Genomic DNA, 20,726 nt, shown 5'->3' with positions numbered 1-20,726 from the left:
TTGATACTTGGGAAAATGCGTTACTGAAACCTAGAAAATTTTGTCAGCTGGTATAATTTACCCCTCATTATTTTATATTTTTGGTAACCCTGATACAGTGCCCAATGACATTTGTCTGGCCTGTTGATGACTTCTTGATGACATGTGCTCCTCTAATTACACTACGCTATGCTGCATCTTCACAGCCACCTTAAAGTGCTGCCGCAGCCAGTGCTTTAATGTTGCTGGTGAAGACATGACATAAGAAAAGATGTCCCACCATAGTCAGCTCATTGGGCAGAAGAAAAGTCAAAACAAAATAACTCTCTATATCTGTATGTCCCAAGCAGAGCTTCCGATCAGGGAAAGGAAAAGAGCAGAAAATTCCATCGGTGCAATCCTAGCTGTTTTAAGTCAATGGCAGAAACTCTCATTTACTTCAGTGAATCCAGGATTTCATCCATGAAGTCTGTTAAGGACCTTGCCGTGCAGACATAACTTACCTAAGAAGTGTTCATAAACTACAGTGATGGGCACTATCTAAAACCATAAAATAAATGAAAGCTAGCTTTTCACTGAGTGCAGAGCATAATTTGAATATAGGTTTAAACATATATTGCATAAAAGAATGCACCAAGATTATATGCACAGCCTCATTATATTCCCTTGTATTTGTATCTTTATGTAATACTGAGTAAAATTAGAGATCCAATGACTTTTCTGGTATTTTTTTTTAAAGTGTTGAAATACGTGCTTTATACAACTGTTTTTATGTTTCTTTCAGCCAATGGAAAAACTAGCAGAGCCCAGGGAGCTAGCTATTAAGGAAAGTGTTCTGTTTCTCTTTTCTCCTGTTGTAAACAAATTACCAAAACAAGGACTCAAAGAGGGCCACAAAAGATACTTGGATTTAGATTAGAACAAGAACTTAGCAGCAGCCAGCTTCTCCTTTTGGGCTGATAATGATGTGAGGTACACTCAAAATGGGACTGAAAATGGAACATTTAAAAGCCTAAGATTTTCCTTTTGGCTGCTCTAGCCCCCTCCCCTGGGTTCTTGTGTTGTGTGAACAAAAATATTTTTTTCATTAGGTAAAATCCCACACTTCTAAGCAAATCGAGAAAGTAGTGGGGCTGGCTTTGTGGCTTTTCTTTCTGAACTAGAACAATCTATTTATTCTGCCTTCCTTTCCATTGAACATCACCTTCACAGTTGTAGTATCTGCAAGTGTACCACCCTTAGACACAATATGGCCAAAAATCTTGAGGGTTTTGAATGGGTTCTGAGGAACAAGGAAACTCAAACTCCCTTTCTGGCCAAAACTAAGGTTACCCAGGCCTGGTTTTGGTGTATTGTGCATCGTGTCAGTAATGGGTCATGGGGAAGTGTGCTTCAGCATCACCAAGCTGTATGTAGTGCATTGAATTTTGAAACGTGTAAGATGCATCTCCTTATCTTGAATGTGGTGAAATAGAGGGTTGACTGCAAGCCATGTTTTTGCACCTTGTGAATTAATACTTTTCTTCTCACCACTGATTGTCTTTACTTGCTGTTTTATGGTTTGTTTAGATTATGAGTTTTCTGAGCTAAAGACCTGTCTTGATTTTTGTAAAAGTCATGCATTCTGGTAGTACTGCATAATTTTAATAATATGGAATTATAATTGCATTCAAATATTTGCATGACATGAAAAAATGAAGTCTGGTCTCTTGTGTCACCTTCCATAATCTGTCTCAGACCATAGACTTGTTTCTTCATTAGACATATTTGGCCAGTGTCAAAAATTTCTCCCCCCCCCACACTCCCTAGCCATTGTGGGGTCTTACTGGAAATCCTGGCCTGCCCATGTCTAAAAGGCCCCTCCTCCCACTGTGGGGTCAAGGTCAACAGAAATGCAGTGTGCCTGGCTTCTTCTGACAAAGGGGTTGACTTTTTAGGTAAGAAGAACGAGGAGTACTTCTGGCACCTTAGAGACTAACAGATTTATGATCAACATGGTTTATTATATTTTGATTTAATGAAAATTGTCTTTATTCTAAACATTTTAGGCTTGTCTCTACAAATTCATTTTGACTGAGACTTTGAATTTAATTGGCTAATATGCTACAACAAAGGGGAAAAAATGATGGTTACATATATTGCCACTCCATATACAATGCCTCAATGTTACCCTTGTGTGTTTAAAGTGCTTCTAAAGAGACTTGGTGGGTGAGGTGATATCTGTTGCTGGAGCAGCTTTTGTTGGGGTACAGGGAAGCTTTCAAGCTTCCACAGAACTCTCTTTTTTCTGGAATGGAAAAGGTACTATCAGCTAAATACAAGGTGAACTGACATTTTTCAAGAGACTATTCAAGGGAAAGTGGCCTCTTAACACCTCTCCAGTCATAGGAGGGAAAGGAAGGAAGGGGGGAGAAAAGACAACTTGCCAGGAGTTATTAGTGGGTTATAAATTGGTGTAATAAGCCATAAATCCAGTGCCTCTGTTCAGTTCATGATTTTCAGAGTCTAGCCAAGTTATGAATTTAAACACTCAGGCTTGTCTTTTGCAGGTGTTGTGCAAGTTTCCTTTGAGGATGAGGACTGAGAGATCAGTCATAGAGTGATCATTTTGTGAAAGGTTCATCCACAGGTGAATAGGGTGTTTTTGTGTCTTATCATTTTCCTCTGAGAGTTCATTTGAGAGTGTAGGGTTTGTCTGGTTTCACCCACATAGTTGTTGGGGAATTTATTGCACTGGATGAGGTATACCGCATGTAGTGATAGGCGTGTGTAGGACCCATGGATCTTGAAAAGTGTGTCGTGGGGAGTGTTGATCATCATAGCAGTAGAGATATGTCTACAGGTTTTGCATCTGTTGTTCTGGCAGGGTCTGGTACCACTTTGAGTTGGTGTATCTTAATCTGTGGAGAGCTTGCTTCTGATGTGGTGAGAGGGGCTGTGGGGTTGTCTGAAGGTCAGAAGAGAGGGTTCAGGAAAGATTTCTTTCAGGATGTGGTCCCTGTTGAATATGGGTTGTAATTGTTTGATGCCCCATATGGGTTCCAGGGTGAGGTGGAAAATGACAGCTTGGGATGTGCAGTTGGAGGGGATTTATTTCCATATTGAAGCAGGTTCTCTAGGGGTATTTGAGTGGCTTATTCCATGATGCCTGGCCTTAGATAACACATTTGTTGGTGTGTTTGGAGTGATTACTGGATCTGTGCAGATAGGTGTGGTGATCTGTAGGTTTCTTCTGTATGGTAGTCATATAGTAGGGTTCCATTGTTGAAGCTGACCATGGTATCCAGGAAGTTGATGCTGGTGTGGGAGTGTTCTATGGAGAGTCTAATGGATTTGTGGTGGTTATTGAAGTTGTGGTGGAAATCTGTGAGGGAGTTTGATGTCTGTTCAGAGGATGAAAATATCATTGATGTATCTCAGCGATGTCATTAACTTTGTGGTGCATTTTCCAGAAATTTTTCCTCAAGTTAGCCCATGAAGAGTTTGGCATACTGGGGATCCATTCTAGTGCCCATGGCTGTTACCATGGTTTGTACAAAATATTTTGTCATTCAGTGTAAACTTGTTATGGGTGAGGATGAAATGGATGAGTTTTTAATGGATTCTTTTTAATGAAGTTGACATGTTCTAGTCATTCAGCAAAGTATAAACAAAATCTGAAAGTGGATAGTTGGAACCTTTTCTTTGTTCCAGTGCTGTTTTAAGCAAGCATATGAATAATAAAAATATATAATTACAAGGTATCCAAATATGTAATTGAAAAAGGATCCTAACAACTTCATCATGCTGGGATCAGTGGATTTGCACAAGATGAAATTTTGTGCTTAGGATCTACAGAAACTAAACTATAGTTTTAAGTGGTGTGAAACAGAGAAAAAAGTTTTATTTTATGACTGGTGGAGAATTTACACTAAGGTATGCTGTGTTGGCTGGCTAAATAGCGTGTTTATTTATTAAATGCAAAAATATATTTTAATATAATATATTAAAGCTTACAAATTTAAATGAACATAAATGGAGAAATTTCTCATTTCCACGTAATGTTAATTCATTCTTACTGCTATTCTGGATTAATAGGGCAATAGTACATTATATATTGTGAGGGAAAGTCATATTTTTCCAATGGGAGGGAAAAAAGAAATTTAGGCTATTTTAAAAAATGAAAACTTAGTATTAGCAGTACTTTGAGAAAAATGGTTGCAGATGTTCCTGTAGATTTAATTTTTTATTGCCATGTCTGAATAAAAATTCGCAGTTTTCAAGCATTTCCTTGAAATAAAAAAAATAAAAAAACAAAAATTGGTCCTCATAGAGGACCGTTCATGCCAAGTTTTGAACTTTAACCCCTGCATCTCACCACAGTAACTGTGCTCTTTAAAAACAAACAACAGAACAAAACAAAACATAAAATAAAGAGTTTTATATGGCTAGAAACTACTTTGCAAACTAAAATATAGCACTAGCTATTGGCAAACAAGTCCCCATCCATGCACACTAATATACTGTGATTTAGTGCAGTGGTTTCTAAATGGTGGTGCCCAGAATGCTTGCTTGTGTTCCATGGAGAGTTGCTTGGTCACTGGGTGCCACCTTACCTTCCTGTTTTCAGGTGCTGAATCCTATCAGAATAAGGTAAAAATACATTAGAGACGTCTCCATGCACCAAATTGCTGTAGTTGCCCCAGGAACATTGTTTGTCAGTGGAAGGAAAGGTGACAATGAGACATTCTATTTATTAAGACGTGTCTGAGGTGACAAAAAAAATGTGCGAACTCTGGGCGTAGTGGAAACTTTGTTTTGTTTTTTCCATGAGTTGAATAAGTGAATGACATTTGGTAATAATGCATGACCTCACAGGCCAAGGGCATTGTTGCTCACCAGAGCTCACATTTTAAATTCATTATCAGGAATCCTTGTCACTACTGCTGCTACACCATCTTTAGCTGTCAAACAGCTTGTCTACCCTAGAGAATTTGGGTATTACTAACAGTACTGTAATCCTGTAGCATGCCTGTAAAACACCTTGCCCTAAACCTTGTCTTGCAACCGTGCACAGGTATTCATACCACTGTTGCAGTTACACTTGCTTGGAAAAAGTCTTGCCATCATTGCTTCCTGCAACAAGTCACAGCCAGTGTGTACAGCATGTGAGAGCACTGCAGTTCAAGGGTACAATTTAGCACTCCTACTGTAATCTGTCCAGTGCTTCTGTCTACCCTTCAGTGGCAGTTCTGACAGCTCAGACTGCATTGGCTTTATCCTATCAGGCTGTTTCCACCTGTTCTGTACTGGCTGCATATAGGCCTGAGAGCAGCCACCTGCCTCTGTATTTTATTAACAATTCAGCCTTCATCTAAATAGCAATAAAACTTTTATTTTTATTAAATATTATTAAATAATTTATTAAATTATTTTCTGTTAAAATTTTTGTTTAAAACACTCCATTATTATTGTTAAACATTATTTAACAAGTTTTTAAATGTTTGTTTCTTTTTTTGGTAGAGGCTTTACAATATTTTCAATTGGAATATTTTTAACATTACATTTAAAAAAAATATTTGTCAAAAGTAAACTTTTAGAATACAGATCTTTTTCTTTGCTTTGTTCCCCAGCTCTGGAGGGTTTTGTTTTAAAGGCAAAGGTAGTGATTGGGATGATGCTAAAAGATCTGCTTTTAGGGGGTTCTGCACATGTAAAATGTATCTGTACTTTGTTGAGAGCGTACTTGGGCAGCCTCCAGAGAAGCACTTCCTGTTTTCTCTCTTGAGTCCCTGACATCCAGCAGAAGGGAGGTTAGTAATATAACAGCAGAAGATACATTTTAATCACTACACTCCCACAAAGAAATTTTGTCAGTTAGTAGCTTTCCAGCCGTCATTCATTTCCTCCTCCTCCTCCATGTTGCACAGTACAGCCCCCAAGAGACTCGCTTCCCTGGAAGTGGCATGGAGGACAGGGAGAACTGGCTTTGAGTGCAGGAATTCCTCAGAAGGCCTGCTTGGCTCAAACCATGGCCCTCAAGACGCTTGTCTCTGCATCTAGGGAGCATGCATAGGAGGAAGAAACAGCATAATTTGAAAACAACAATTGTGAAAAACACCAATGAGAGATACAAATAAAGAAGCTACCTAGCATAGCAGAGCTTTTTATAACACACTAACTAAAAATCTTGAATGACAAATTCTGTCAAAACATAACTTTTTTTGTTTTTGTGTAAGGAGTGACTAGTCTGTTCTGCTATGAGGGAGGGGGGGAGTAAAAACAGCTCTGAGGGGAGAGAGATCTGAACACTGTGGTATATTAAAGCACTTTTGTAATGGATCTTAAAGATTTTTTCCTACATGAGAACTTTACAATGAACTAAATAATTTTGTGAAACCTAAAATTTGTCTTTTCAACCTCAAGTCCAATAAAAAGTGTGTCAGGAGAACACAATTAACGTGATGAGCAGTTAACTGTGAAATCAGATGGTTCAAGTGACTTCTGCCTCCCCAACTTTCAAATTGTTAAATTTGATCTAATAAGCATTATGTAGATCCTGTTGATAACAGTGATTTGCCTCCATACTTACTCTATAGTTTTTGTGTAAGGCCGAAGTGCATTGTTGCCATTATTATTATTATTATTATTATTTTTTTTTTATTTATTTGAATTACAGTAGCACCCAGAAACCCCAACCAGATTAGTAGACCATTGTGCTTAGACACTCTATAAACATACACTATAGAAGTCCCTATACCCAAAAATGCTCTTGCCTCCATTCTTCGCATCTGGCTTTTGATTTCAGCAGGGAGAATTCCCTGGGGCAACAGAAGTGCCTTTTTTTAATGCCATGAAATTCCATTCAGATTTGGCAGAGCTAGTGTTAAAAAATCATTTCAATGCAGAGGGAGGGACCCTCGAACCCATCCTCCCACTCTGGGAAAGTACAGTAGAACCTCAAAGTTACAGGCACCTCGGGAATAGAGGGTGTCCGTAACTCTGAAATGTTCGTAACTCTGAACAAAGCGCAGTTTGGGCTCCCGCAGCTGACACTCCAGGCTAGGCTCCAGCAGCAGCTGAGTTCCCTCCTCAGCACAGGCAGCTTCCAATAGTGTGTCCCCCCTCCCAGCTGTGGAAGGGGATGTGTGAAAACAGTGCCTCCCCCTCCTGGCCTGGGGGACGGTGGAAGCGGCACAGACCCCAACATTGCTCCTGCTCTGCTGGCTCTGGCTGCCTTGAACTGGCAGCCCCAGTGTCTTCACCTCTTAGCTGCAAGTGGCAGCCCCACATGAGGCAGGGCGTGGGGACAGGCAGCCCAGATGTGCCTACCTTTAAGATGCAATACAGGTACTGTACAGAACAGTATTTGCTTTTTTGGTCTCCGTTGCTGCCTGATTGGTTACTTCCAGTTTAACATGGTGTCCGACTGTCCATAACTCTGGTGCTCGTATCTTTGAGGTTCTACTGTAGTCTTATCCTGCTGACAGCTAAAGGAGTCAGTCTTTAGCTCACATAGCACCATAGCACAGACTGTTACTAAAGTGTTCCGGTTCAGACTCGGCTGGTGATTCATAGGGGCAGAGGAATGTTACACTTTTACATAATAGATTTTTTTTTTACCTTTTCTTTAAAAATAATAATTATAATAAAAACTACAAGATTACACACAGAGAGACTTCTTATTGAAAAAGGTTATTGAGGTTCCAAAGTCAAGCACTTGAAAGTTAGGAAATGCCAGGTTTGATTGCCACATGTCCTCAGTTTGGCGTCTTTATGTGTGTGCATAATGGCCGTCTTCAATTACATCATCACAGTCTATTAGAGAATTGTTCTGAGAACAAAAAGATGAAATTCAATAAAGAAAAGTACAAAGTACTTCACTTGGGAAGGAGAAATCAAATGCACAACCACAAAATTGAGGATAAGTCAGTAGGCAGAAATACTGCTGAAAAGGACGTAGGTGTTACAGTTGTATGTGAGTCAACAGTATGATGCAGTTGCAAAAAAAGGGTTAATACCATCCTGGGATGTATTAACAGGATCATTGTATGGGAAACACAGAGGTAATTGTCCTCCTCTGCTTGGCACTGGTGAGGCCTCAACTGGAGTACTGTGTCCGGTTCTGGACACTACACTTTTCGGAGAGATGAGGACAAACTGGAGAGACTCCGGAGGAGAGAGAAGAAATTATAAGAAGTTTAGAAAACTTGACCTATGAGGAGAGGTTTAAAAAAACCTGAGCATGTTTAGTCTTGAGAAAAGACGACTGAGTGAGGACCTGATAACATGCATCTGACGAAGTTGGTATTCACCCACGAAAGCTCATGCTCCAAAACGTCTGTTAGTCTATAAGGTGCCACAGGATTCTTTGCTGCTTTTACAGATCTAGACTAACATGGCCACCCCTCTGATACTTGACCTGATAACAGGTCTTCATATGTGTTAAAGTGGAGTGGCCAACCCGAGCCTAAGAAGGAGCCAGAATTTACCAATGTACATTGCCAAATGTACACTGTAATATGTCAGCAGCCAGCAATCAGCTCCCCTCACCAGCAGCCTCGCCAATCAGTGCCTCCCCATCGCTCCCCGCACCTCCTGATCAGCTGTTTCATGGCATGCAGGCGGCTTAGAGAGGGATGAGTGAGGGCATAGCAGGGTCCAGGGAGGGGGCGGGAAGGAGTGGAATGGAGGCAGAGCCAGAGGTTGAGCAGTGAGCACCCCCTGGCACTTTAGAAAGTTGGAGCCTGTAGTTCCAGCCCTGGTGTCAGTGCCTATACAAGGAGCCACATATTAACTTTTGAAGAGCCGCATGTGGCTCTGGAGTAGGGTGACCAGATGTCCTGATTTTATAGGGACAGTCCCGATTTTTGGGTCTTTTTCTTATATAGGCTCCTATTACCCCCCACCCCATCCCGATTTTTCACACTTGCTGTCTGGTCACCCTACTCTGGAGCCACAGGTTGGCCACCTCTTTGTTAAGAGCTGTTACAGGGCCATGCACAGGAATTTAAATTTGACCCCTTTTTTTTGGGGGGGGGGGGTGCACAGAAACTCACTTTCCCCCTCCCTCGCTCCCAGCCCTAGGAGGAGCTCACTTTCTCCTTTCCTGACCAGCCCCAGGAAGAACTCCATCTTCCCTCTCCTTCCACCTGGCCCCGGCCCAATCTTCCCTCCCTTCACATGGCCTTGTCCCTGACTCTGACCCTGCAGGAGCTCGATCCTCCCTGCCTCCGCGGTCCTGGGGCCAGAGAAGTTCTGTGTCCCTGATGATTATTGGGGGAGGAGGAGTGTGCCTCTGCTTGCCTCCACCGCCCAGGCTGTTATAAAGAGGAGGATGATGAATTCTTCTCCATTACCATGGCAGGTAGGACAAGAAGTAATGGGATTAAATTGCAGCAAGGGAGATTTAGGTTAGCTATTAGGAAAAACTTTGTAGTTAAGCTCTCCGCTTTCAAGGGAGGTTGTGGAATCCCCATCACTGAAGGTTTCTAAGAACGGGCTGGACAAACACCTGTCAGGGACGGTGTAGGTTTACTTGGTCCTGCCTCAGTGTAGAGGGCTCGGCTTGATGACCTCTTGAGGTCCCTTCCAGCCCCTCATTTCTAAGATGCTATTTTTCCATACGACCTCTGCCTCATTCAGAGCATGGGCTGGATACACAAGGGGGCAGAATTAAAGGTACATGGGCAACTGTAAATCTGGCATTTCCTAACTTTCAAGCACTTGATGTTGAAATTTAAGTAACATTTTTTTAATATAGATTTTTGTGTGTCATAAAATATTTACCCATCCACACTTGACAATTCCTCTCCCTGCTTAGGTGAAACAAACCTTTTGTTCTTACACAAACTGCTTGGGTACCAACACTCAAATATGAAAAAGGTGTCAATTAGAACACATTTTTATGTCTAAACCAGGGAAGTTTGATATACAAGTTTGAGCTGTAAGTTTGAGAAACAATAATCATGGATTCCCATCATTTCATTTTTGAGCCATTATACAGACTTTAGGCAGAAATTAAAGTTCTCACTTTAGGTAGATGTGAAGAGGAATGATATTTCTCTGCTTAAATATTTCTTTTCTAATAGAGTTGTTACACTGACTAACCTATTTAAAAACATTTACATTAAAGGGGAAAATGTAAACAGTGATTTTTATAGCCACACAAATGGAATCTTAGCAGTCTTCTTTCTTGTCAAACAGAAGTCAAAGAACAATCTGCAGAGGAGGATGCCCAAACTGAAGTGGACAGGAACAAGCAGCTAACACCAATTCTTCAGCGCTCAGTATCTGAGGAGTCTGCAAGCTCCACTGCCTCTGTTGGTGTTGAAGCCAAAACCAGGTTAGTAAGTGAGACAGATGGATGCTGAGTCAGTGGTGGGGGAAGGGCTGAGAGTTGAGTAATGGTTCAGAGAATGCTGGGAGAACAGGCTTGGGACAGTGTTGATGTTTGAAGCATTAGCAGAAACCTTGTTGGCAGCTGCTATATTTGAGACCGATGATTTAATTAGTCTGCAGGGAACTGGGGGTGGAAAAGCATGTTTCTTAAGTGTCATCCTCCGTGATCACACAACACAGGAAAACTTGAGAATTGCAAAATATTAACTATTTAAATGTAAAAGTTTAGGGGTTTGTGTACAAGCGGATACACTGCACCCACTAGTAAAGCCTTTCTGGTGAGAAATAAAATGTGTACTATATATAAAAATGGTCTAACATAACAGTACTTCCAAGGTTTCAGAGGATATTTTCTACATTTTTAGTAATGTTTTTTTAAATTTTATCTTGTATGCCATAATCCTACGTGTCTTTCAGAGTCTCGAACCTGCAAATAAATGTTAACTGTGTTTTACCTTTTTCCTAAATTTGAGGTATCTGTAAATGTAACAATCATGTGACACTAGCAAGAACAAGACCTATCATGGGCAGACACCACTGGAACAATGTCATGGAACTCTGGCCAAGTCTTCGGTACAGCTAATTAGCCCAATAGTGGAGCTTCTGTTTGTTGCAGAGGTTATCAGATCAGTTTAAGGAGACTTTATAATACGGATATATGTTTTTGACAGACTTGGATTAAAAATAACCCAAACCATTTCACTTCCACCTTGTCAGAGTTTGCACCTGTGCCCCCAGATACAAAAGACTAGTGCCGTAACTGCCTACTTCACCTACCTTTACAGATTTTACATGGTCACAAACTTCTGTTAGAAGGGAAATATCTGTGGGAGCTACCCTGATATATCAATAAAACTGAAGTGTGTGTGTGTGTGTAGAGATTGTTATACCCTTGCTCAAGAAACCGTCTCATGATACTGATAGGGCAGTAGATAGAGAGTTTTTCTCAGATCTTTTTTAGGGAAAAAAAATATTGAGAAGGTGTTGACAAGGCAGATATCTGGGGTCTGGAGGCAGGTATCTGGAGTCTGCAGGTTTCCCTGATCCCAGACAGTTTGATTTTAGGCCTGGATGTAGTATGGACATTGCATTGACAGCAATGTTGGGTGGTATCCTCCTGGCAATGGACAAAAATCAAATGTCCATTTATTTTTATTTCTTAATCTAATCCTGCACTCATCTAAAACCAATGCACATCTAAAGAACAACTGCTGTTTTTTGAATCTGTCTTCTATAGCATTGTCGTAAATGGTGGTGACAGATCTTCCTGGCAGGGGTGGAGGGAATAACTTTTGAGTGGTTCCACTCCTTTTTGTTAGAAAGAACTCCAAATAGATGAAGCAGAGTACAGTAAAGATTGACCCTCAATTCTGTAGTGTCCAGGCATGGAGAGAGAGAAAACATGCCAAGATTTAGGGAGAAGGGGAATATCAGGTCAGAGGGGTTAAGGTGGATTGTGAATCCATAGAAACTTGAAAATTAGGAGGGTAGTTTTGAAGTTTCTTCCAGATTATTTTTTTTACCGTAGGAAACATTTATACCCCTCCTAATGCTTAGAAATTTGAGGTTTTAGGGAAACCATGGAAGAAATTATTGCAACAGAAAAGGCAGAAATAGATCAGAGCATGAAAAAGTAGCAGCGACGGCAATGTCAAAGTAATGCCAGCACATTTGGCATTGTTCTGCAAGTGAGAGAGATGCTTACTAACAAGGGTAAAGTGAGAGTAGACAAAGTCTGAGGTAATGGATGCCTTCAGGATTTCTGACTTCATGAGTAAAGTTTAAGGCTGGATTTCAGGGGAGTGAGAGTAGTGTAAGAGATATGTGATAAGGCACTTCACACAGACAAATAACTTTGGTTTTTGAAGCATTTAGGAGAAAAGAAGTTACAGTGTAGTTAGGGAGTATCAGTATTACTTTTATGCAGCTGATATCCAAAGTTTTTTTTTTTTCTTGTACTTCTCTCTGATCTCTCCTAATTTTGAGGCTAACTCGGACATCTCTGAGGGTGATGCTGGAGAATAGAGCCAAGGTTGTAACTTTTAATGGAACTACCCAGCAGAAAGTGTGTGTTTGTGTGTATGTGTGTGCACATGTGAGTCCAGGAGAGAGTGAACTACTAGTTGTGAATAAGATACAGAGAAAGGAGTGGTAACAGTGTTAAGTTTAAAACTCAGAAAGTAGAGTGCTAGAGACACCAAAATAAAAAATAGCATCAGAAGCCATGCCTAGCTGAAGTAGGCTGGAGAGAAAGAGGCATCTGTGCTCAGAAATGAGTGGATTATTGAGCTCTTGTAGGGAAGGGCAGGCAGTAAGATCAAGAAGAGATGGAGTCATGGCAGTGACAAAAGCAGTTGTGCCAAATTTCTCTGTATTTGTTGATCTCATGATTATTAAACTTGCAGTATTAGCAATACTCAGGGCTGGATTAATCTTTTGTGGGCCCCGGCACCTGGACCATGGCCCCGTACCCCACTCCACACCTTCACACCCTCTCAAGGGAGGGCAGGAGATGGAGAGGAGGCAGGCGGGGGCTGAGAGGAGCAAGCGGCAGGCAGGACCTTTGTAGGGGAAGAGGCTGAGTCGGGGGGGGGCCTCAAGGCAGCTCATGAGTGGTGGTGGTGGTAGGGGGGAGAGGGTAGGACCAAGCTCTGGGGTTGAAGTGGTAATTGTCATGGAGTTCTCTGAAAGTCACAGTGTCCATGACCTCCATGACCTGATCTTATCCTTAATTATGATACAGTCTTTAACTATATGATCAATGTGTGGGCCTAAGCCTTATTTACTGCACATTATTCAAACCCTGTTCTGAAGACAGAATTAATAATTTCCTCATGGACTTTTCTATGGTGCACATCGCTATAGTCGGAGTTCTTCACAAATATTGAATAATAAATTTATATTCACTACATCTATGTGGAATGAGGGGTTATTGTTATTAACTCCATTTTACAGACAGCAGACTAGGCCCAAAGAGATTAAGGTCAAAAGTATCCACTAATATTAGGTGCCCAATTTGAGATGACTAGGACCTGATTTTCTGGAGTACTTAACATTATATACACTGCCAGCTCCACGGTTTTGCCACCCCAAGTGATGGGGGGGGGGGGGAAAGCCGCAGTTGGGATTGATGGCAGCTTCACTGTGCCGCTTTCTTCTTCAGTGGCAATTCGCCGGCAGGTTCTTTCCTCCGAGGGACCTGCCGCCGAAGAGCCCGATGTGCCGCCCCTTTCCCTTGGCCGCCCCAAGCACCTGCTTGCTGTGCTGGTGCCTGGAGCTGGCCCTGATTATATAGCACATTTTATGTGTAAAGCACAGCTCCCATTGACTTAGATGTAGCTGTGAGTGCTCAGCACTTCTGCAAATTAGATCTCAGGTTCTGAAATTGGGCACCAAGAAAATGAGAAACACACAATTAGTGGTCACCTGCGAACGTTTTGGCTTAAGTGACTTGACTAACCTCACACGGGAACTCTGTGGTAGAGGCAGTGATAGACTCCAGTTACATAGGGCAGCATTCAGCAGCCATAACCATTAGACCTTCCTTTCTCTCCCTGCAGCCCTGTCTCATTCACTGCACACCTTCCAACTTCTGTAATAAATGAAGCAGGTATCCATAGCTGCCTTTAGAACACAACTATGATTCCTCCCCCAAACAGGTCCATATTGGGCACTGAATGAGGCCCGAGGCCTGTGGAAATATTAGTATATGATCATGTAACTAAAGGCTGTATCATGATAGTATATTTACAAGGTGCTAAGTAATAGTGGCTAAGGCAATTTTAATACTGGCATTTCTTAACTTTTGAGTGCTTTGCTTTGCAACCTTACGAATCTTCTTTTAACTTGTTTTTTTGTGTGTAATTTCCTAGATTTTTTTTTTCTTTTTAAAGAAAACTGAAAAGGCACAAATTCCATCGTATGGCAGCATATTGACACCCACATGGGTCATCAGGAGGGTCGGAACCTTTAGATCTACTGCATAGACCTCTGCCACTTGAGCTATCAGAGTGACTGACTGTAATAATAGGTTGTCATCCTCTGCGTGAACCATCAGAGGGGGTGAGACGCAGTTTGTCAGGGAGTTTCATGGATATTTGCTGGCAGAAGAAGGAATGGTGAAGCTCAGGAATCCATTCCAGGTTCTTGGGAGTGTGCTTTAGTGGAAATACTCATAGAATCAAAGGGTTAGAAGGGACCTCAAGGGTCATCTAGTCTAATCCCCTGCCAAGATGCGGGAGTTGCTGTGTCTACACCATTCATTACAAATAGCTATCCAGCCTCCCTTTGAAAACCTTCAGTGAAAAAGCTTCCACAACCTCCCTTGGTAGTCTATTCCATTGTCCTACTGTTCTCAGGAAGTTTTTCCTGAGATTCAGTCTAAATCTGCTATGCTTTAGTTTGAACCCATTGCCTCTTGTCCTGCCCTCGGTGGCAAGAGAGAACAACTTTTCTCCATCTTCTTTATGGCAGCCTTTCAGGTATGGGAAGACTGCTATCATGTCCCTCCTTAATCTTCTCTTTTCCAAACTAAACATATCCAGTTCCTTCAGTCTTTGCTAATATGGCTTGCATTCCATCCGTTTGATCGTCTTGTCGTTCATCTCTGGATCTTTGCCAGTTTCTCTACATCCTTTCTATACCTTGGTGACCAAAACTGGACGCACTACTCCAGCTGAGGCCTAATCATTGCTGAGTAGAGTGGTACTATCACCTCCAGTAGCTTGCATGCTATGCCTCTGTTAATGCAACCTAAAATTGCATTTGCTTTTTCTGCAGCAGCATCACATGACTTACTCATGTTGAGGTTGTGATCCACCACAACTCCCAGATCCTTCTTAGCAATGCTGCTGCCAAGCCATTTTTTCTCCATTCTGTATTTGTGCATTTGGCTTTTCTTCTGTATGTGTAGCACCTTACGTTTGTCTTTGTTTCATTTCACTTTGTTGTTTAAAGCTCAGTTTGCCAATTTTTCAAGATCCCTCTGAATTTCAGCTCTATCTTCCAAGGTATTGGCTACTCCCTGCTAGCGTTGTGGCACCTGCAAACTTGATCAGTATACTCTTCATACCTCCATCCAGCTCATTAATAAAGATGTTAAACAACACCGGACCCAGGACATATCCCTGTGGAACATGACTTGAGACCTCCCTCCAGTCTGACATCACTCTATTAATAGTTACTCTTTGTTTACTCATCTGCCTGTTCCTCATGCCCCCAAGCTTGGCCCATTCTACCCTGTCCTTGTCCCAGTCCTGTCTCTTCATCATTTGTGGTGCCTTGTCCCAGTCAGATTTTCCTTCCTTACCCAGTCCCAGTCTCCACTCCTCAGGCTTCTCATCCCAGTCTCGGACTCCTTGCCCAGCCAGTCCCAGTTCCTTCCACCCTGTTCCTCATCCTATCTGTCTCTTCCCCCACCCCACACACTCATCGGCTCCTAGCACCAGGCTCTGTCCCCCGCACCACCTTTCCTTAGATGCTGCCCTGTTCTCCTTGTCTGTCCAGTCCCAGTGTTTTTCCACTTCTACCAGCTCCTTGTTGGATCTCAGTATTCCCCTTCTCTAGCCAGCTGGTCTACAGTCACCCCACTCATTTCTCTCACTGGCTACCATCACCCAAACACTCCCAGCCTCTCCTCCCTTCCAGTCCCAGCCCCTCACTTCCAGTCTCAGTCCCCTTGTGCAACAAGTACCAGCCTGTTCTCTCCTTCCCCCACACCCTCTCCAGTCTCCCGGTCTCCCTGCCCAACCAGGCTAAGTATCACACCCCCCACTTCCATCCCCCAGCTCCTGGTCTCACCAGTCGCAATTTACTTCTTCACCCTTCCCCTGGTCTGACTTTTGTGCCCTCTGCATTTGAATCAATGGCTTCCTCCTCCACATTGCCTGTTTTGCCTCCAGATGGGTCACTGAAGGCACAGAAGGAGACAGGCTCCCTGCTGTCAGTTCCAATGCCTGTCACCACTCACTCCACGGCAGCCATGAGCTGCAATTGCAGAGAAAGTCCTTCTGAGCCCTGATGGCCTTGGGCGGGAGGGAGCATGCTCAGTCACTCTGTGGGGATGGCGCATACTTAAGTCACTATATAGGGTGGCTCATGCACAGTCTGGTCAGCACTAGGAGTTGTGAGAAGCTCAAACTTGCTTAGTGGGGACAGACTGTTGAGAGATTTTAGCTGGAAAGCTCTAGCAAGTCTCTTCGGAGCATGTGCAAAGAGCAGTTTTCAAAGGCCTATTTGTAATCGGGCAAAGTTTAGGCAGATTTTCACAGGGACGGCAAAGGCAACCTGCCCGTTTAATTTCAAATCCATTTTCCAAAGCTTGGGGGCACTAGTGCATGTCAAAGAAAAGGTCACCAGTATATTTTAAGCAGTGCCAAACAACATATTTTCCCTAGCTTAATTCTTGGAAATGGCTGAATTCCCACACCCCAACCCACACATCTTCTTCTCCCTCGGTCTCCCCCCCGCCCCCCCAAATCAGACTGAGGCTGATACTAGGCATGGAAAATTTCAACTGAAATGGTTAAAATTTGACAGGTTTTATAAGCAACAGAAAATAGGGTCTTTATAATGGGAAGTGTCAGGGGACCTTAATAATAGGCAAGATTACCAACCCCACTTGTAATATGTGGACAGTGCACTTCTTTTTTTCCCTGTATTTTCATCTGCTTAGAGATGGAGTTTTGTTTACACACATGAACTGTGTGCTTTGAGCTGTGAAACATCTTTAGAAATAGCCCACAGACCGTATTTTGCCACTCATCGCTTAAATCAGCCTGGATTTCTCACTGTTGTTCCACTTTTGCTTAACGGTTAAAAAAATCTATTTTGGCAGAGCCTGAAGAATAACTGTAGATGGCTTCTGGATAATATTTTCTACTTATGAGCTATTAGGTAGTTTCTTGAAATTTGCTTTATTTAAAACCAGTGTTCTGATGGTACCTGCTGTATTTAAGGCACCTCATTGGTTTCATTATATACATCTTCTATTTTTTTAACATTTGTAATTGAGCTTTGAAAATTTACCTTGAGCTGAAACCTGCCACATAATGACTCTGAACAGGAGCATATTTTTTAATTAATTTTTTTCTCACAAATGTCAATAAATTGTTTGTTTGATTTTGTTTGAAGAGAAGGGTACTGTTAGGTTGTTTGTGTATATGCTGAACTCCAGCTGTGCTGATTTTGAAAAAATTGGAAAGCTGTGTGTAATGTGGTTTAATTACTTTGTATATTTTGAAGATGGTAAAAATACAGAATAGTTTTAAACTTTGAAATATGGCTATTGCCTATACTTACCACTTACAAAAAAATATAGGAAGGAATTTTACTAGGCACATGTAACGTGCATGCAAAAATACTGTATATACTTACAAGGCAGTCTGCAATGGCAACATCTAGCAAACTACTACAAGAAGTTCCTGACTGGTTGATTTTTCTCTTGTGATTCATTTTATGTCAGAGAGGAGATTTTTTTTTGCATTTTTAACAGCCACATTTAGAAATGAGTCAAACACAACTTCTACATTTCAAAAATATTTTTTTCTTTTTCAGTTTTTAATGTTTTCTTGACCACCCGTTATTGTGCTTGGCGCTCCTTGTGCTTCAATCCAATACGTTGAGAGAACTGAATTCTTGGCTTGTGAATTCTGCTTCCATATCAAGATCTTACACAACTTATAATGACATTTCTCCGAAGGCAGCTTTACACTGAGCTACTGCATTGGAGGAGCTTGAGGGAAAGTTACCAAACATATACAGGAACCCCAGAGTCTCTAGTGATGAATGCTCAATCTGCAAATGTTCACACTTCACTCCCATAATTTTCATATGAGGCTTAGCCACTGTATTTTTCAGTGCATATCTTGTATACATTAAAACTCACAATGAAGCGTATTCATGGCATTGTTTATTTTGGAAATTTTTATAAAATAAAGTGCTGCTTGAATACCTTGGTTTGTCCTCACATAAGTAGCACTCTCTAAGGTGCATCCACACTAATAAAACTGGTTTGTTCCTAATTTGTAACCAAAACAACAGAAAATCCTAGTGAACATAGGGCAGTTTGTAGTTTTAATACAAATTTTACCAGGCCTAAAGGGATGTCTGCTATTTACCTGTCAGCTAACACAAGGTCCAAACAAACATTTTTCCAAGTGGAGACAAGGCTTTACTCTAAAGTCTATGCTTATATGTGTGAGGAGAAATATTAGACAACACATGGAAGTGCCGTGCTTTTGTTAGTAGTTAAAATGGGTGGAAGGATTATTCGGATTAACATTACCATCCAGCATGTATGAACATGGAGGGAACAGAACTTTCAAGGATAGCTCACATCTGCTTGAATAACTAAGGCCATGTCTACACTACAAAATTATGTGATCTAATTTACATTGGCATACAGCCACTGCAGTTATTACATCACTTGTGCATGTGCACACTTAGCTCTTTGTGTCCGTGGTGCACCTCCTCACCAGAAGTATTAGTATTGATGTAGATTGCAGTGCACCATGAGCTATCCCACTGTGCAACTCACACCATCTAGCATGGGGTATTTTGGGAAGTTTTGCAGTGCCTGATGCATCCAAAAAGAGATGCACAGTGATGACAGGGAGCATGGGGGTCAACATCCCATAATGCAGTGTTGTCTGTCCCATAATATTTCACATTCTCTTTACAAAATCCACACAAACTCTCACGTTTTTCTTACTGTCCATCATCTCTGACTGAAGCACAGAGCCTGCACAGCTCTGCACTATTATCATGAGTCATTGCAAGCACAGGGCAGATGATCTTGCAGTATTTGCAGAGCCACAGGAGGAGCTGTGAGGAACATAATGATTCTTTGGAAGCTAGATTGCTGTGGGACATAGAAACAATTCAAGGTTGTTGGCGGTGTTCAGTGAGCTACTGGAGGTGGTGGAGCACCAGTTCTGGGCCTGGGAAAGAAGCTCTGACTGGTGGGATCACCTTGTCATGCAGGTTTGGGGTGATGAGCATTGGTACAGAACTTCCAGATGTGTAAGATCACATTTTTGGATCTCTGTGCTGAGCCCTCCAGCACTGGGACAACAAAATGAGAGCTGCACTGACAGTTGAGAAGCGAGTGGCGATCGCATTGTTGAAACTTGCAACACCAGATTGCTGCCAGTCAGTTGGGAATCAATATGGAGTCAGAAAATCCACTGCAGGGGCCATTAAGCGCCTCCTGCTACATAGGACTGTGACTCTGACAATGTGCAGGACATAGTGGATACTTTTGCAGCCATGAGGTTCCCGAACTGCGGTGGGTTAATAGAGGGCATGCATATCCCTATTTTGGCCCCAGACCACCTTGCTACAGAGAACATCAACAGAAAGAGCTACTTTTCTATGGTATGCAAGTTCTGGTGGATCACTGGGGATGCCTTACTAACATTGGTGTGGGCTGGTCAGGGAAAGGGCATGACGTGCACATCTTTAAGAACACAGGACTGTTGAGAAAGCTGAAAGCAGGGATTTCTTTCCCCAGGGATGAATTACCACTGGGAATTTGGAAATGTCAGTAGTAATCCTGGAAGACCCCTTGCTTTCATGGCTCATGAAGCTGTATGCCAGCCACCTTGACAGCACTTCAACTACAGGCTCAGCAGGTTCAGAATGATAGTTGAACCTGCCTTTGGTCATTTGAAAGGGTTGCAACTATCCCAATGGTTATGGCAGCCTGCTGTGTCCTGCATAATATCTGTGAAGCAAAGGGAGAAAAGTTTCCACCAGGGTGGAGTTGGAGCAGTTGTCTGCTGAATTTGAACAGATGGATACCAGGGCTGTAAGAAAAGCTCAGCGCGGGGTTGTACAGATCAGGGAGGCTTTGGAAGACTCTTTTAATACTGAGCCAGAGCAGTGTGTGTTGCTGTAATGTGCTGTACATGGCCTTGCTCTTTTGTGGCCCTTAAGAATCTTGTTGTGATTGCTCTATATGTAGGAATATAACAATGTCAATGCGCCTATTAATATTGTCCGTGGAGGATGTTATGGGATCTGTGACACAGTGAAGTAACAAAAAATTGATGGGTGTCAGACCTGCTCAGCACCGCATGCAATATGTTGTGATCTAATAAAGATTAATTTTGTTCCAAAAAATAGAATTTTATTCTGTAACATGCACAAGGCAATTAAAAAAAATAATTAGAAATTAGGCCTTGTCTACACTAGCAAATTACTGCACAGTAAATCAGCTTTCTGTGGTGTAACTCCCGAGGTGTACACACTGCCAAGCCACTTAGTGCACAGAAACTCCTCAGTTCCAGCGTTGCAAAAAATCCCCACCTCAACAACAGTCGTAAGCCTTAAAGCACAGAGGCTCCAGCACTGTATTGGCAGTGTAA

General features: G+C 42.0%; 1 protein-coding gene across 14 annotated transcripts in view; it reads left to right on the top strand.

The window, feature by feature from the left end:
• KMT2C (lysine methyltransferase 2C) overlaps nucleotides 1-20,726 on the top strand; it is a 339,555-nt gene that overhangs the window by 95,112 nt on the left and 223,717 nt on the right. For all 14 annotated transcript variants that reach the window (XM_050940383.1, XM_050940389.1, XM_050940387.1 and 11 more), the window contains one exon: nucleotides 10,165-10,303. In XM_050940383.1, coding sequence (XP_050796340.1) covers nucleotides 10,165-10,303 — 139 coding nt within the window. The remainder of the gene's footprint in view (nucleotides 1-10,164; nucleotides 10,304-20,726) is intronic.

The sequence above is a fragment of the Gopherus flavomarginatus genome, chromosome 2 (genome assembly GCF_025201925.1).
Source record: "Gopherus flavomarginatus isolate rGopFla2 chromosome 2, rGopFla2.mat.asm, whole genome shotgun sequence".
Lineage (NCBI taxonomy): Eukaryota > Metazoa > Chordata > Testudines > Testudinidae > Gopherus > Gopherus flavomarginatus.
The sequence above is the reverse complement of the archived record's forward strand: the minus strand, read 5'-3'. Positions and strand labels throughout refer to the sequence as shown.